We start from the raw sequence: 16,479 nt of genomic DNA, 5'->3' as shown, positions 1-16,479 counted from the left end.
ACAAGGGCTAGAAACTGACTTTTTAAAAACATAAAAGCTGTGATTCTCATGCAGTCTCAACTCCAGCAACTGGGACTTTAAAAAAAATACCACACATCCCAAGAGCTGGCAACACTGGTTTAATGGATGGTTTATTTAAAAGAAGGAATAGAGTAAAGCATTAGTTTGGAGGCAGTACTGTCTTGTGGTTCAGGCAATGGGATTCAGGAGAACTCAATTCCAAGTTCCACCATGGATTTCCTGTGTGATCACGGACACATCACTTAAGCTGTCTGTGCCTCCATTCCCCACCTGTGAAATGGGGATAATAATCCTTTGTTGCTTCCACCTTTGGTCTGTCTTTTCTACTTAGATTGTAAGCTCACTGGGGCAGGGACCATCTTTTACTAGCGTTTGTACAGCACCTAGCACAACAGGGCCCTGAACTTGGTTGGGGAGGCTCTAGTGCTACCATAATATAAATAGTAATAGATGGTGGGGCAGGGGGTCTTTGGGATCTCGAAGTACTCTGTCAAGTCCCACCCTGGTATAATTCCACTGAAGTCTTTGGTGTTACACCAGGGTGGAAATATCCCCATTAACACTTAGTTCGTTTATCGTTTGAAAATGTGGTCTTTTTCTTGATAACAATCTCTGGAGGTTTGGAGTTTATTAGACTCCAGGCCCGTTTGCTGCCAACACTTTTGAACCTTATGGTTCTGGATTCTAGAGACACTGAACTGGGACAAACAAAGAGTTTGGGGCAAAATAATTTTCTGGGAGGTTGCATGGTAGTTACAATAGGTGGTTCTTCCATTTCAGCTGAGAAGTAAAAACAAAATAGGGCTCCAACTTCTCACAGGGCCTCTAAGTGCTACCACAATACCAATTAATAACGACAATAATAATAATTAATTGGCTGGGCTGGGATGATCAGCCAGCTGGGGAGAACCCACTGTGTTATCAGATGAAGCAGGAAGTAAGGTGGAGTTAAGGTGTCTGTGTTCTATTGAAAGTCAATGGGACTTAGATGCCTAACTCAGGCAGGTGCTTTTGAAAATATCACCTTAGGAGCCTAAATCAAATTGGCTTTCCTTGAGAGGTAAGCTACTAAGTCATTTTTGAAAATGGGACTTAGCTGTCTAAATCACTTAGGTCTTGCAGCACTGAGTGGAGCAATGCCTAACCACCTTTAAATATCTAGGTCTTAATCCCTCTGTACCTCAATTTCCCCACCTTTAAAAGGAGGGTAAGAATATTTGCCTGTTTCATCCGGTGTTGTGAAGCTAAACTAACATTTGTAAAGTGCTTGGGAGATTTTTAAATGAAGGCAATACACAGCAATGTAAGTAATCATTTACTACTATAATTATTATAAAAGCAGTTACACAGTTGGCTTGATTCGCTACTTACTTACACCACATTTACACCAGCAAAATGCCACTGACTTCAGCGGAGTTAATCCTGGCTTACACCAGTGTAAAAAGAGGAGAGTCATACCCACGGCTTCTTGGAAATCCTCACACCAGAAACAGGTCCTGCCTGGCTTCCACGGCCTGAGGGGGACCAAGCCACTGAGAGGAGAGAGAAGAAGAAAACGGAATGATTTAGGAGAGAGGGGAACAGAGAAAACGGAAAGGGAGGAATGATGAAACAACACCCGTATTTGGGGAACAGGGGACCGTCCCCCAGAAGGGGAATGCAGGTGTGAACCAGTGAGGGCCCTTTAAATATGAGCATCACAGGCTGTATATTAATGTTGTCTGTGATACCCAAGCAGAGCCCTGCCTCCGTCCCCTCTCAGATGCTGGAGTTTCAGATGGGAGAATTCAGAATGTCCTTGTTCCCCTCAATGTACATCTGTGTTTATTATTTTTTGGCCTGTGAAGCTGACAATGTGGAATCCTGTTCGCGTATTTTCTAAAAGAGAGCAGAGTTTGTTTATCTGTCAGCTCTAGGTGCCAGTGCTTAGTGTGTACGGGGTGACAAGAAAATAAATGGACCTATTATACCATATTTAGTCTCCTCCTGTCCCCTGTATTTGTCTTCACTTCTTGTGTTCTAAAAGTGGTGCTGCAGAACACATTGTACCGTGTTCGCGCCTGCAATTGCTTTGATCCTTAACGAGCACATTTTAAATACACGGGATTTTGCTTTAGCGGCCTGATCCTGTATTACCTCATAGACAAAAATTCCTACTGATTTCATTAGGATTGGCCCTTTGAAGGAGACTGCTCCTGCTGCAATGGGCTGAACTGGTTCTGCATCTTCCACTGCCTCCTTAACTGGGAGTAGTTCAGACTAACCCGTGGAGGAATTGCACAGGTTAGGTTTTAAAGGCATATAAATAATTCCTGTAGCGTACAGAACAAGGCCAAAGAGAATTTATGAGGCTCTCTGGTGTGTATTTACAGTAGCTCTGTAACTGTTCAGCCTTTGTTTTCTGTGTACTGGATTTATAAATCTAAAGGTGAGAGCTGGTCAGAAAATTGGTAGGTTTTTTCCCATGGAAAGTGTCAATTTTTGTCCAAAAATGGAAACCCCCAAATCTGAAAATTGTAGACCAAAAACTGCCAAAACCAAACAAAACAAAATTTTGCCTGAAAACTGCCAAACCAAAAAAGTTTCAATTTCCAGCCAAAAATTTTGGGGGGTTGATTTTCCAATAATAAACTTTTTTTTTTTTTTAAAGAAATGACACTTTCCATGAAAACATTTATTTAGTCAAAAACCCAATTTCTGTCCAAAAAATAGGTTGCAACAGAAATGTTTTTCCCAGCCCCGTTAAAGCCTGCCACACAGACAGATGACCTCCGCCCTCCTGGAACTGAAGAAACAGGACTGATTCATTATCTTCTGTGGGCAGCACTATAGTGCTCTACATGTCCTCTGTCTCTCTCCTACAGTGCTGCGGCCAGTAACATATTGCCCTACCGTACAGTGTCATATGCACCATATTGGTGCTGGCAAAGACCCAGACAGTATGAGAGGCTTCCTGGTCATCCAGATCTCCTAGGCAACTTTGAAAGTCTCAGTGACACCTTTTGTGTTTCGTTATTCCCTTTATTTACCAGAGAGTAAGTGCTTTGGGGGCAGGGATTGACTTTGCACTGTATGTGCACACAGCACCTGGCCCAGTGGCGCTCAGATCCTTGACTGGGGCCCCTAGACATTATCACAATACCAGTAATGACATGCCTGGTGCCAGTTTGCCAGTTATCCTACTGCCTGGAACAAAAGGATGTACCATCATCTCACCAGCATTCAAAGCCATCCAGGCTATCTCCAGGGGAAATAGCCCCCTCCCTATAAGAGCCAAAATAAATGGAAAACCAGCTGACTTGGACTTTTCAACATTTAAACCCTATTTTCAAAGATGCTAAGCCCTGCAGCCCGCACAGACTTCATCTGGTGCTGCAGGCGTTCAGTACTTTCTGAAAATCAGGCCCACGTGAACATATTGCCAGACTCTGCTTTTATGAGTAATAGTTGGTTCCTGACTGAAGGTTTACATTAGCTCTTGTCATCAAAGATGAAGCTAAGTACAATCAGGTTAATTAAGTGGAGTTCCCTGTGGCATAACAATATTGCAAGGGAAATCAATTGAATTAAAAGGAGAAAAGAATGTAAACTGTGGGTGATGGGCAGATTTGACATCCGAGCCATACGGTCAAAGGGTCCCAGGCAAAGGAGTGCACCAGGCTGCTGTACGATACACAGCTAACTGCTGAGATAGGCTGGGATGCCTCACATGGGTGGGACATCAAGGACTCAAAAACGGAAGAAAGTGAATAGCTTGTCTGGAGAAGAAGGGGGAGAGGGGGGTGGATGGAATAATCCATCCCAGCTGTGCATGGGTATGGAGCAGGGGAATTAATTGACAGAATTATCTTGTAATACACATAATTTTTGATGGACCCTGACACCACATAGCTTTAATGCACCCTGGATGGATCCCAGCTTCACGCAGATGATTGGGTACTGGGCGATGTTGCAAACTACTAAAGGGTTATGGAACCGGCCAAAAATCGTAAAATAGGTTACCATGGTAAATTACTGTTTCTAGTAAAATGTCCATGCAATGATTAGACCCTGAGCTACGAGAGACACTAAGGGAAGGGGATGTCTACCTAGCCTGTAGAAGCGAGCTACCCAGCCTGGATCGACAGACTTGGGCTGGTGCTCTAAAAATAGCTGGGTAGACAGCGCTTTGAAGTTGTGGCTCAGGCTGGAGCTTGGGCTCTGAAGCCTAGAGAGGAAGGTTTTACACTGGTGTAATTCCACGGACTGCAAATCGACTGCAATTGAATTATTCCTGATTTACACTGGAGTGAGAGAAAGGAGAATCAGAGCCCAGAACTACAAGAATCAAATGGATTAAAAACCACATTAGCCCAAGCCAGGAAAGTCACTAATACAACTAAATACTGTTGGCAGAGGGAAAGAAAATCACATGTCAAAGATGAAGGAAGGGAGGACTTGGTTAAAGATTGCCTAACACACCTAACTGGTTCAGCCACAATTTAAGTAGCTCCTCAAGTGACACAGTGCACTCCTGCCAGCAAGGAGACTGGGGGCTTGATTCCCTTCTCACTCACAGCCGTGGTGCGCTGGTGTAACTTCAGAGGAGCTACTCCTGACTTACAGCAATGTACACGAGAGGAGACTCAGGCCCCTAGACTTCAGCACCCTGTAACGTCTGTGGCAATTATCCAGGCTCAAATAAGACACATAAGGAATGCAGTGCTGAGTGAAGCTCTTTTGTAACGCTTTACATTCTATCTTCAACTTGCTCAATACTAGTTCTCATTAAAAAACTAAATGCTGGCTGGGGAAAAGGAGTTTTTACATTGAACTAATTGCAAGGGCAGGAACTCCGTTTGCATTTTAATGGCTAAGAAATTGACAACCTGAACCAGCAGCAAGAAATGTGGGAGGGATTTTTAATTTCTAATTTACAAGGGGATAATGTTTGATTTTCTTTCAGATCTTCCCTTCGAGCTAACTCACTGGGATATTTCAGATGGTAGGGCCCAGATCCTGCAAAGCATGTATATACCTGCTCATGTGATTAGTCATTATTACTACACTTGGATTACCATAATACCTAGAGGCCTCAACTCAGATCGGGGCCCCATTCAGAGATCACAGATTGTAAAATCAAAAGTTACCTTGCGATCATCTAGACTGACCTCCTCCATAAGACAGGCCATAGACTTCCCTGAATTAATTCCTATTTGAACTAGAGCATGTATTTTAGAAAAACATCCAATCTTGATTTTAACATTTCCAGTGATGGACAATCTATCGTATCCCTTGGCATCTTGTTCCAATGGTTAACTTTTTAGGCCAGATACACTCAAATGAATTTTGTGTAGGATACAATCTTTTTACTGTGCATGTGTGGGAAACAGCCAGATCCTTTCATGCCAAATTCTTTAAAAAAAAAAAAAAGGAATTGCTGATCCTTCGCAATAGAACCAGAAATAGGTTATATAGAAATATAAACAACATATGGAATTCCCTACCCTTCCCTCTCTTTGTGCATGGGACCTGATGTTGATTTAAACCATGCCATGTTCCTTTACGTTTAAAGAGCTGGAACACGTGGGACACGATCTTACATTAAGAAAACACAACATGTTTTTACTGCATTGTTTAAGATATTACGTTACCAAATCTTATCCCCTCGGTGTATTCAGACCCCAAAGTGTTAATATAGCTCCGCTTCCTTATATGGTAGTTTATGGAGGTGTATCAGGTTTTCGTGCTGGAATCACGGAGCTGCTGCGTGCTAACATGTTCATGTTGCACTGTATGTTAGCGGGAGCCTTTCCTCGCCTATTCTCCACACAGTCTACCCCACAAACGAAGCCCAAATGAAGACCCTCTGGCTTTAATAGCAAACAAAATAACAACAAGGAATAGGTCCATTCAAACATTCTCTTCAGACCTGACTGCTCCTAAGGTTCCTCCGTCAGGACTGCTCAGCCTACAGCCTATATCCTCTTTCTCCAGGAGCTGTTCCCAACTCCCTTATTATCCAACTGGAGTAAGGAGGCATCTGTTCGAGGGAATATACAGAATCCACTTAACTCTTTCCCAGGAGGATCAACAGCTGTGACTAGAGTGGGGTGCTTCAGGCAAATGCTGCCAGCCTGTAAACAACTGGATTAGCAGACTGTGATTTATGATGATCATTGTCTGTAGTGTAGTCAGCAGTTCCTTCCCTCACTGCTGAGGCCAGGCCAGGCCCAGGGCTTTAGGAGATAGATACATGAAAGATCAGAATTAACTATAATACTTGGCATGATTTAGCAACTCACATTAGGGAATGTGAGAGTGTTTTACAAACCAGCATTAACTCTTCTCCACAATACACCGGTCAGGTAGGTAAATATTTTTTATCCCTATTTCAGCCATACGTAAATGGAGACACAGGGAGTTTGCAGCATGCCCAAGATTACAGTGAGTCAGTGGCCAGGACGAGAACCACGAAGTCCTACTGTAATGAGGAATTCATTCTTCAGATAAATATGTGCTTTGCAAGTGCATTTTACACCTGCATAAACTGAGACACAGACAGACAGTGACTTGCCCACGGTTACACGAGTCAGTACCAAAGCCAGTACCAAAGTGCTACTTGTTCTTTATTGTACATGTGTGTCATGCATCACGTTAATCCCTCTGCATCCTTATTAATTAGTGCTGCTGACATACAGCATAGTCCAAAAACACCAACAGGACCTCGCCCTGTACACAAATGCAATGGCATTACAGATGTTCCCCGACTTACACAAGCGTTCCGTTCCGGAACGCCTTGCATAACTCGAATTTTGCGTAAGTCGGAAACGTATCTCCGACCATTACGCAAAAAAAAAAAAAATCCTCCTTTCCCTAGCTTACAGAACTTTTTCCGTAAGTGCAGATTTGCGTAAGTCAGGTTTGCGTAACCCGGGGAGCATCTGTATTATTACGGGGGGGAATCGTGGGCTCAGATTCACAGCTTAGTGATTTCTTCAGTATAGTTCTGACCAGTCACTGTCCAGTAATTGTGCTGGTCCATTGGTTATCACACTAGCCAACTACATGGGACTCCTGCCATGCCACCGATGTCCTGTGTGACCTTAGGCAAGTCACTCTCTGTGCCTCAGTTTCCTATCTGTACAATGGGGATAAGAGCACTTCTCTAGCTCACAGGGTGTTGTGATTAAAGATGTTAAAGTGTTTTGAGACCTACTGATGAAAAGCTCTAGATAAGAGCTAGGTATTATTACTGTTATGGACCGTTCCTGACAGTCAGCACTGCACCCCACCTCTCCTGTTGGGCACCATACTTATTGCAGCCTTGAGAAGCCAGATTGTGAAGGAAAGCTGCATTTCTACCTTTCTCTGCTAACGTCTAGTGCTTTAGTGCTGTCCGCCCCCTGCCCCTTTGATACTATTTCAAGCCCTTATAAGAAATATTTATAAATAAATATTATAACACCTGAAAATCAGAACCATAAACATTGTGCTCTGCATTAGAAATATAGTTTCTTGACTGATTTAATTACCGTGTCTGGATGGATGGAGTCACCCTCTACAAAGTGGTAGTGGATATTGGGTGCCCTGCAGATCAGTTTCCCATTGGAAGAGAAGAGACGGGGAGTCTAGGTATATTTTTAGTGTAAGCTGTTTTGGTTACCGAAAGAAACCTCACCCCAAACACCCATTCCGGGCAGCAGCTCCACCCAAGAATTGACTCTACTGCAAGAGATTAAGGCAGCGACCAAACACTCTCGCTAATTGCCACAGCTCTCCCAAAAAAGAACCTGCCGCGTCACACTAACAACAATACAGCATTTCTTCAAGGATAGAACAGTGTTTGCATGCTAAGGAGAAAGAATGCATAAAACAACGTAACAGCACCATCTGGTGACTTCTGCTATAGCAACATACATGTGAAACCTTTTGAAATATATTATGATTGACATTTTCACTGGTTCTTAACTATGGTGATAGCCTTGAGGTGTGGGCACTGAGATTACTAGTTACTGTGTAATTTTACATTGAGGCCATGGAAGTATTTTCTAGTTCTACAACTTAAGTCCTACTGTTCCAAGAGGAGGCTTCATTTAAAACAAGGCAATGTTAGATTTAACTGTCTCAGATATGCTGATCCCTGCTGCATATCAATATTATTTGGGGGATGAGGTTTCACCCACTGCATGGCAATCTGATGATTACAAGAAGTATGGTAGCCACACACAGTGCCTGAGAACAATCCAAGGACTTAAGAAAAAACTACAGAGCATGGTCTGTTTATTAAAGCTGCCCACCACAAAGGAAGTTATCAGCAGGCAACTCTCGAGCTAGATATGGCAGAAGCAAAGGGGAAGTAGCAGGTAAAAGCTACAACACCACAGGGATTTTTAAGAGGGTTCTGTGGTCTATGAGATGCAGTGGAGCCAAAGGGATGGGACTAGCAATTGTGTGAAGCTGTGAAGATATTCCAGGATGGCTCAAAATGATATAGTGGGTCAATCATCTCCATAGATCACCGAGCTTCCTCTTTGTACCGGCATTATCTAACTACTGCAACACTTAGACATGGGCCTGGATCACACAATTCAAACACACATCTCAACCTCCCTAAAATGTGAGGGGTTGGGGAGCCCCTAAGGATTTGATCTGAGTCCATTGCTAGTGCCCATACATGGCGTCCCTAGGAAGGCAAACTTGCTGTGTCACAGATGTGTCAGGGAACCCCATGTCCCCCATGGAAATTCAGTTTGTGTTGTGAGGACAGCTGTGCAGTAAGAGGGATTTAATGCTCCGGGTTGTAGTCTGTGTTCCTTTGAAGCAAGGACTGCCACCTCAGCTGGACCCCAGGCACATCCAAGAGGATAACATAGGATAAATCAGCATATGGCATTTGCTCTGTTTAAAACTTGCATAAAGACACAACCAGACCAGTGTGAGGGTGGGAAGGTTATTAGCTTCAGGAGCTTCTTTTAAAGATGGGCTTTACCCTTTTTTGCTTTTTTATGATTTTATGCTTTTTTATGACTTTATGATGAAAATATCAGGGATCTGGAACTGGACGGAAAGAAGATTCTCCAGAAGCTTTGGTACATGCCTGTGCATTTAGGGTAGGATTTTTCTAACATGCCTAAGGGAGATAAGTGTCCAGCCCTCATAGATTGGCTGCCTTTCTGGAAGATATGCTTTAGCCAAACGTAGGGTGACCAGATGTCCCGTTTTTAAAGGGACAGCCCCGTTTTTGGAGACTTTTCCTTATATAGGCGCCTATTACCCTCCACCCCCATTCCATTTTTTCACAGTTGCTATCTGGTAACCCTAGCCAAACACAAGGTATTAGTCTCCTTACACAGGTAACACGGTGAAACGCCAAAGCCTGTGTTATACAGGAGGTCAAACTAGTCCATCTAAAGTGTCCTTTATGACCTTAAAATCTATTAATCCAACTTGCTTGGGCTCCTGGGAAAACCCAGCCTCACTGGGTAAGGCCAGTTTGCACCACTCAAGCACAGAGTGAGAGAGCTGAGATCAATTAGGTGATACTGATGCCAATTTAAATTTAATTAATTAATGCTCTTGCCATACTGAATGTACCCTGAGAATTTTTTGTAAACATGCTGTGGGGATGCCGTGGTTCGTACTATACTATGCTTTGAACTCAGAACTATCCTCAGATTTCCTGGCTGGAACCTCCTGATCCTGAATCTCTAGCCCAGCTCAGCTTTGTGCCAAAGTGAGGCCTGCAAAGCGTGGGCTGACCCTGGCTGCCTCCAGCCGTCAAGGGAGGAAACGGGATCTTTGTATGGGAGTGAGGATAATTTTGTTAGGTATTCACATACTGCACTGGTGAGAGCCGTGGAGGGGCTTGATCCAAAGCCTCTTGAGGCCAATGGCAGCAGGGACATCATTTCCTGGGAGTGGGGCAAAGTTATGTCAGCACATACCTATATACACCCCTATGAAAAGCCAAGGTAGAGGGGCAAACCAAGCAGGGGGGGAGGACTGTACCCCTTGCCCCACAGCAAATGATGCCCATGAATGGCAGTCTTCCCCATGGCTTCAATGGGTTTGTGATCAGCTCTTAAATGCTTAAATTCAATTAGGCATATAGACAGGAGACCAGCAAGATGCTTAGCCTGGGAAAGACTGCTGCAGGGATTTTGAGACAGGATCCGAAATCAGTGATGATGACAGTGCTGGTGACCATGACAGGAATTAGCGCCCCATGCGCTGGGAGGGGACATTATTCCTGAGTGCAGAGCTTGTATCACGCACGCCCTCTCGGGGGGAGGCAATAGATGTAATGTGACTGCTGCTTATTACACAGAACCATCACGGTCTCACTCTTGCCTTCTGCTTCCCCCACCCGTCCATTGTACCTCTTCTCTCTCCTCTTATACTTAGAGGGGAAGCTATTTGGGGCAGAGGACATCTTCTTCTTCTGTGTGCACGTGCGGTAAATGGAGCAATGAGGGCCTCAACCCCACACTGGGGTCCCGGTCCTTCAGGGTGATCCTCCAGGCACGACCACAATATGAACAAACGATAATAAAACAGGAACCTGTTTATTTCTGATCACAGACAAGGTCAACCATGGCCTTTTGGATGGGTTAAAATAGGTGCAATGTGCACAGTTGTAATGCTGGAGTGTTTGCATAACCCTCTGCACTGGAAATAAACTTGGTGCGCTCCCATTCCAGTCATGGCTTGGGATCGAGTAAAAGGAATTCAGGCCGGGGAAGGTGTGGAAGCACATCACCACTAAAGCCCTGTCTTTACGGATTAATTTCTGTATGCTCTTTAAAATGGGAGGGGCGGGGGGGCGACTGCTGGCTGTTTCCTAAGGTGCCATGATTCAGAGTGTTATATACAGGGTAAGAATCCACTATCCACTTGTGTGAGCTGAGCCCTCTCTGCCTACCACATCCCCAGAAGCAGAAAGGGGAATGGCATGTTTGTTTTTGCACTGCTATGGGAGTTTAAAAATCCTCTTGCCCTATCTGATCTCCAGACAAAAATCTGGTAACTGCCAGGGCAAGCCCCTGATTTATTGTCACAGGGTGGCATTTCAGCTGGTCTCCCAGCCAGGACAACAGGCAGGAGGACATTTGGATCTCATATGAGGGATACAGTGACTAGCTGTCGAGAGGCTGATATACCTGAAGTTGCACCAGTCCCACAGCAATTGGCCTAGAAGCTGTTTCTGCTCTGCATCTTGCTTGGGCGGGGGGGGGGGTTCACATTTTCAAAAGCGCCTAAATTACTGAGGCTCCTACATCCTGCTTTTGGAAGTGACATAGGCTCTTAAGGGCCAGATCCTTATAAAGTATTTAGGCACCCAACTCCTACTGGAATGAATGGATGTTAGGCACCTGACTAGCTTTGAGGATCTGGGCCTTAACAGCCTAATCTTTATGAGAACTTAGTGCTGAAGGGCCAAATGCTTCAAGGTATTTCAGCACCTCATGGGATTTCTGAAAGCACCAACACATAACACTCATGGGTGTTAGGCACACAGATCCTTTTGGAAATCCCACAGGGAGCCTAAATACCTCCTCCTGTACCTCCAGCAAACTCAGCTCCTGTAAACTCCAAAGCAGGCTCCCACTTTTAATCGCTGCTGCTCCCAAGATTGAGCAGCTCCCACTTGAATAGCAGCTCTTTCCACTAGCCCATGAAAAAGTGTTTTGAATGACGCACTCTCTGTGCCAGCAATATCAAATGGAAGATCAGGCAATTTATTCAGTTATCCACTGCACTTTATTACACATTTCTCCTCTCTCCTCAGTTCAGAATTTCCCAGAATGTTTTATACAGTGTTGTATTTCTTCCCCTCCACCAATGGCCACAGCACAGTACCCCTGCTCATCCTTCAAAATAATGTATTTTAAAAATCCATAACCATCTCTTGCCCAGTGATCCCAGCGTAGCATAGATGAGCTTTCAAAAGTATCCAGCTGTCCCAATAAAATCAGGACTGTCCCAATATTGAGCAGTTTGTCCCGCGTCCCAACCGAAGTACGGTCGGGACGCCATTTGTCCCAGTGTTTTGTTTCTGGTGCATTTTTTTTCCCCCCTTAGGGGGCGGTGACAGGCAGGGGGAGCTCCTTTTTCATTGTTACACTGACCCGGCACGTCCGGGTCTTCGGCAGCACTTCAGCGGTGGGTCCGTCAGTCGCTGATGGACTTCGGCAGCGGGTACTTCTTTCTTCGGCGGCAAGATTTATTTCCCACCACCGAACGTGCTGGGTGAGTGTAACAATTGAAAAGGCGCTCCCCCGCGGCGGTCAATATTTTGTATTTAGCATGTGGTCACCCTATATCCAGCTCCCTTTGATGACAAAAGATTCTTGTGTATATCATGGAGATTATCTACCTCAGTTTTACCACTGACTCAAAACATTGGCCTAATGCTGTTCCTTTTGAACACATTGTAAAGTTCCACCACCGTGTCCTTTAGCAACACTTGAACCCCTTCTGTGCCTGATGGGGCTAGATGATGGGACGGCAGGGGAGTTGGTGCACCTGCAGATTCACCACATACCTCTCCCCCCACCACGCACTGGGATGCAGGAAGGTCACGTGAAATTGAATCCGGAAGCATGCAAGGTTTTGTGTGTGATTCCCAACCACCACTGTGTCTAGAGCCCTCCATATCCAGAGGGATTTGGCCCTAACTCAGCAAGATGATTCAGGACAACTTACAATACAGTGATAGATTTTGAACGGCGTATGAAGAGCCATTCAGGTAAAGTGTTTGTAATTAAATACAGGAGGCTCCGCCACAACAAGTCACCAGTTTATTAAATGGCAAGATTTTCTTTCGCAGATGAACTAAATGGATGAATTGAGACTTTGGCCTACTAGCCATCTGACAGACTGGCTTCGTTACATCTATTTCCAGACAAGCCCGTGAGGAAAAGATGTTGCAAGAGAACCAGCATGCAGAGTACAGTGTGGTTAGGGGTTGCACTGTTTTGACGTTGGTTGGCTGGTTTTAAATAGGATTCGTATTTTGAAATTAGGCAAGAGGATGAGTTTCCCTTGCTACATGGAGACTCAATGTACAGCCTCACTGGTTGGGAAACAGTGTAGCCTGGAACAAGAAGAAGAGGCTAAATCTAAGGGTAAACTGAGGATTCCAAACTCCCACTCACACCAAAGGTACCGGGAGTGTTGCCATTGACTTCAAGGGGAGCAACATAGAGCCCCGGCATTCCACAGAATAGTTGAAGACACTGCTTCTCACACAGCAGTCTGAGGTGCTTATCTAGCCCCCCATCACCATACATCGAATCACCTCACAATCCTCACAGCACCCCTGTGTGGCAGGGCAGTAGCACTAGCCAATTTCACAGATAGGGAGCTGAGGCACAGAGAGAATAAAGGCTCAGATCCTCAGGGAAGTTAGGGACCTAAATAGCTTTTGAGAATCTGGGCCTAGGTGACTTGCCCAAGATCATACCGGAAGTCTGTAGCAGAGCAGGGAATTGAATGAAGGTCTCCCAAGCCCCAGACTAGTGCTCTAACTACTAGACCATCCATCTCAGCAGTGCACCTACATGTAGGATGGCAATAGCTACAACCAAGGGCTTCTCGCCACATCCTGGAATCTGGTTTGATTGTAGGAAGCAGGGCAACAGATGCACATTGGGAGCTTTAGGATGTGATGAGGTTGCAGGCTTTTCCCCTAAGAGCCATGCTGAGGCCATTTGGTTTTGAGTCAGTCCTAAACATTCAGGAACTGGAAAATAACATGAGGCACATGGCTCTAAACTGCATTGCCTTCTGCTCCAGAAACAGCCAGTTCTGCGCTTCTTTTTATAAGGCGGTCAGGTTCATGTTGGCACAGCACAAGAGATGTAGGGGTCATGAGGTATGAAAGGGTCAGAATTTGGCCTGTCTCTTTCAGACAGCAGCACACTTCCTTACTGTCTGTCTCCAGAATCCGCCCTGCAAAAGGCCTGAGAACCCTCTATATTTGGTAATATCTTGATAGAAACGGGTGAACCTCCTGCAGCTGGGTGCTTTGTGGACCTTTTGCACTAATTTCTAGGGTTTCATTTTCTGTGGATCACTTTCTCAACCTCATATACTTGAATTAAGGCCTAGGGAACCCAGAAGGAATTCAAGGAGTTACATGCAGGACACAGCCCTTGGCATCTGGTTAAAGGAGATGTCTGACTGTATAAAAGCAGCTTGGTTCATGGCAGCACACCAAGCTCCACATACATGGTCAGCCAGATGCATTAAACTACATCATAGATTTAAAGAAATGCCAACTAACAGAAAGAGCAATTATTCCCCCAGAAGAAGTACATCCATCATCTAAATGCCACATGTGGCTTGCAAACTCTTAGACATTTATAACATTCCATACTAAACTGCCTTTTCTCTGCTCCAGAGAAGGCAAATTCTTAAACTCATCAGGCTCATGTTTTATCATTATTACACCACGCACACCATGTAGGGCTTTGGACGGGGTTCCAGGCTGGAGTTTGGCCCCTAGAACACCTCCCGGGACACAAAAACACTCTTCCGTACTGTCTGTCCTCAGAATCCTGCAACCAAAGGCCTAAGGACCCATGAGATGGAAATTACAGACATACCAGCAGGGCTGCTGAGACAGTACAATACCGGCTTTCATTGTCAGATTTATAACAGTGAATGCAGCATGGAGAAATACAGCTCTCAGTTTCTATGCAGTGTTGATGGGTGGTTTTTCTTTGGCTGCTCCAAGGAGGCAGAAGTCCCGTCGCTAACTGTAAACAGCAGCCTGCTTTCAAAACCCAAACATGTCTAGTTTTCTTCCTCTCCGGGAGCCCTCTCTCTCCCTCTCATCACTGAATTGGAGCAGACTCTTGTTTTAAACTTGCCTCCATTTGTCAGCAGCCTGTAACTAGACAGACTCAGGGCGCACTGCATCCGGCCTGACAGGCTGTTACGCTGCCAGGTTCATTTGCAGGTTGCTGTTCCATAGTTAAGTTTCAAATGGCCTCTCAGGGTGCAAAACTCTGAAGAAACTCATATATCTTCCAGTGCTGGCACAGAGGATGCATCATCCAGAAAGAGCCTGTCCTTGTGTGTGAGCCACCTATAGCACTTGGGACTTTACATCTTCACAGCAGTGCACTCAATGCCCCTGGAATGTGAGTGAGTAAATCTGCGTGTCTCCATGTTACAGCTGGGAACCAGACACACAAAGAGCCTGCTTCTGAGTTCGGTGAAGGCCCTCTCATACCGCTCTGTCATTATCCCCGGCCAGAGTACACAGCAATATGGCTAGCCGCTGATTTCCAGGGCGCAGCGGAGATGGGGGAGGCAAAGATGGCTTACAGCTACCTATGCCTTCCCAATTCTGTTGTCACCTAGGGGCCAAACCAACTCCTCCTACAAGTTAGATCAGCCACGAGGATGTTCCAACTTGTGACAGCTACAGTAATTTTCTGGGGACTGTTTTGCCAGCCAGGCAGTAGCAGAGGGCATCGAGCTGATGCTCCCTGGCTGCAATTACCACCACACCCCCTTTGGCTCATCTGTCCTGGGTCAGCCCAGGATTCCCCAACACCCACAGCACAAAGGAACTGAGGATCCAGCCCATCAATATTACAGATCCCTGGAAGAATGAGTAAAGGAGCTGCATCTCCCAAACCCAAAGCTCATGCCCCTCCTAACAAAACCAAGCTAATATTTCCTCCTAGATTATGTGGCTAACAGGCAATAATGACAAAGCTGGCTGAAAAAAATGAATTAAAACAGTAAGCAGGATTTGGAAAACACAAGTATAATTTGCTTTCTCCTCTGTGGTTCCCACTGGGCTTTTTCACTGCTGTCTCTTTTTCTAATAAATAGAAATGATCATAATTCCTCAGCCAATTACCCCTCCCACTGCTGCAGCTGGAAAGGCTTCTTGTGCCACTGCATCCTTTCACGTCAAGAGTCACTTAGTGGGTTCCTCCTGACACTAGCCCTGGTGCTCCGTCGCTCCTTTGTGACGACACGTTCTCTGGTCATGGCAATTCCTCACTGCCGCATTAGGCGGTTTAACTTGGGGCTACGCTACATACTCACTGGCAAGTTACTCTTCCCATTTCGTAGGACCAGCAGGCTTGAATTAAATGCCCATGCTTGAGCCCAAGCCTGCAGGATGCTTCCCTAGGACTGCCCCAGAGCAGATGAACTGAATAAAGCACAAGTGCAATCACTGAATTCAAATAACGAATGCAGTTTGTGTGCGGTTAGAAGGTGCCTAGCTCTCAGTAGATGCACAAGTGCTGGGAGAGCCGGCGTAAAGAGCCTTCCCCTTCCTTGGTGCATGGGTTGGGCACATTCCCACTCCCTGCACTTTCAGTGGTTTAAAACCAAGGGATTTTAGAGCCACCAATATCATAAAAAAAAATCTCTACAAGGGAGGGGCGAAGCAAGAGCAGAACCAGGTCCCTGCCCCTATTCTGCACTGGCCAACAGAGCTGGGCT

General features: G+C 45.3%; 1 protein-coding gene across 2 annotated transcripts in view; it reads right to left on the bottom strand.

The window, feature by feature from the left end:
• Positions 1 to 16,479, bottom strand: part of COPRS (coordinator of PRMT5 and differentiation stimulator) — a 209,018-nt gene that overhangs the window by 108,108 nt on the left and 84,431 nt on the right. Inside the window, exons 4-5 of one of the 2 annotated variants that reach the window (XM_075119241.1) lie at positions 1,480 to 1,553; positions 142 to 291 (exon numbers count right to left, since the gene is read on the bottom strand). In XM_075119241.1, the coding sequence (XP_074975342.1) occupies positions 214 to 291; positions 1,480 to 1,553 (152 nt within the window). In that variant the 3' untranslated portion in view covers positions 142 to 213. Of the gene's footprint in view, positions 1 to 141; positions 292 to 1,479; positions 1,554 to 16,479 lie in introns of those variants that run through there. The other variant, XM_048818123.2, reaches the window with a different exon arrangement.

Source organism: Caretta caretta, chromosome 14 (assembly GCF_965140235.1).
Source record: "Caretta caretta isolate rCarCar2 chromosome 14, rCarCar1.hap1, whole genome shotgun sequence".
NCBI classification, from domain to species: Eukaryota; Metazoa; Chordata; order Testudines; family Cheloniidae; genus Caretta; species Caretta caretta.
This window is presented reverse-complemented; position numbering and strand designations above follow the sequence as displayed.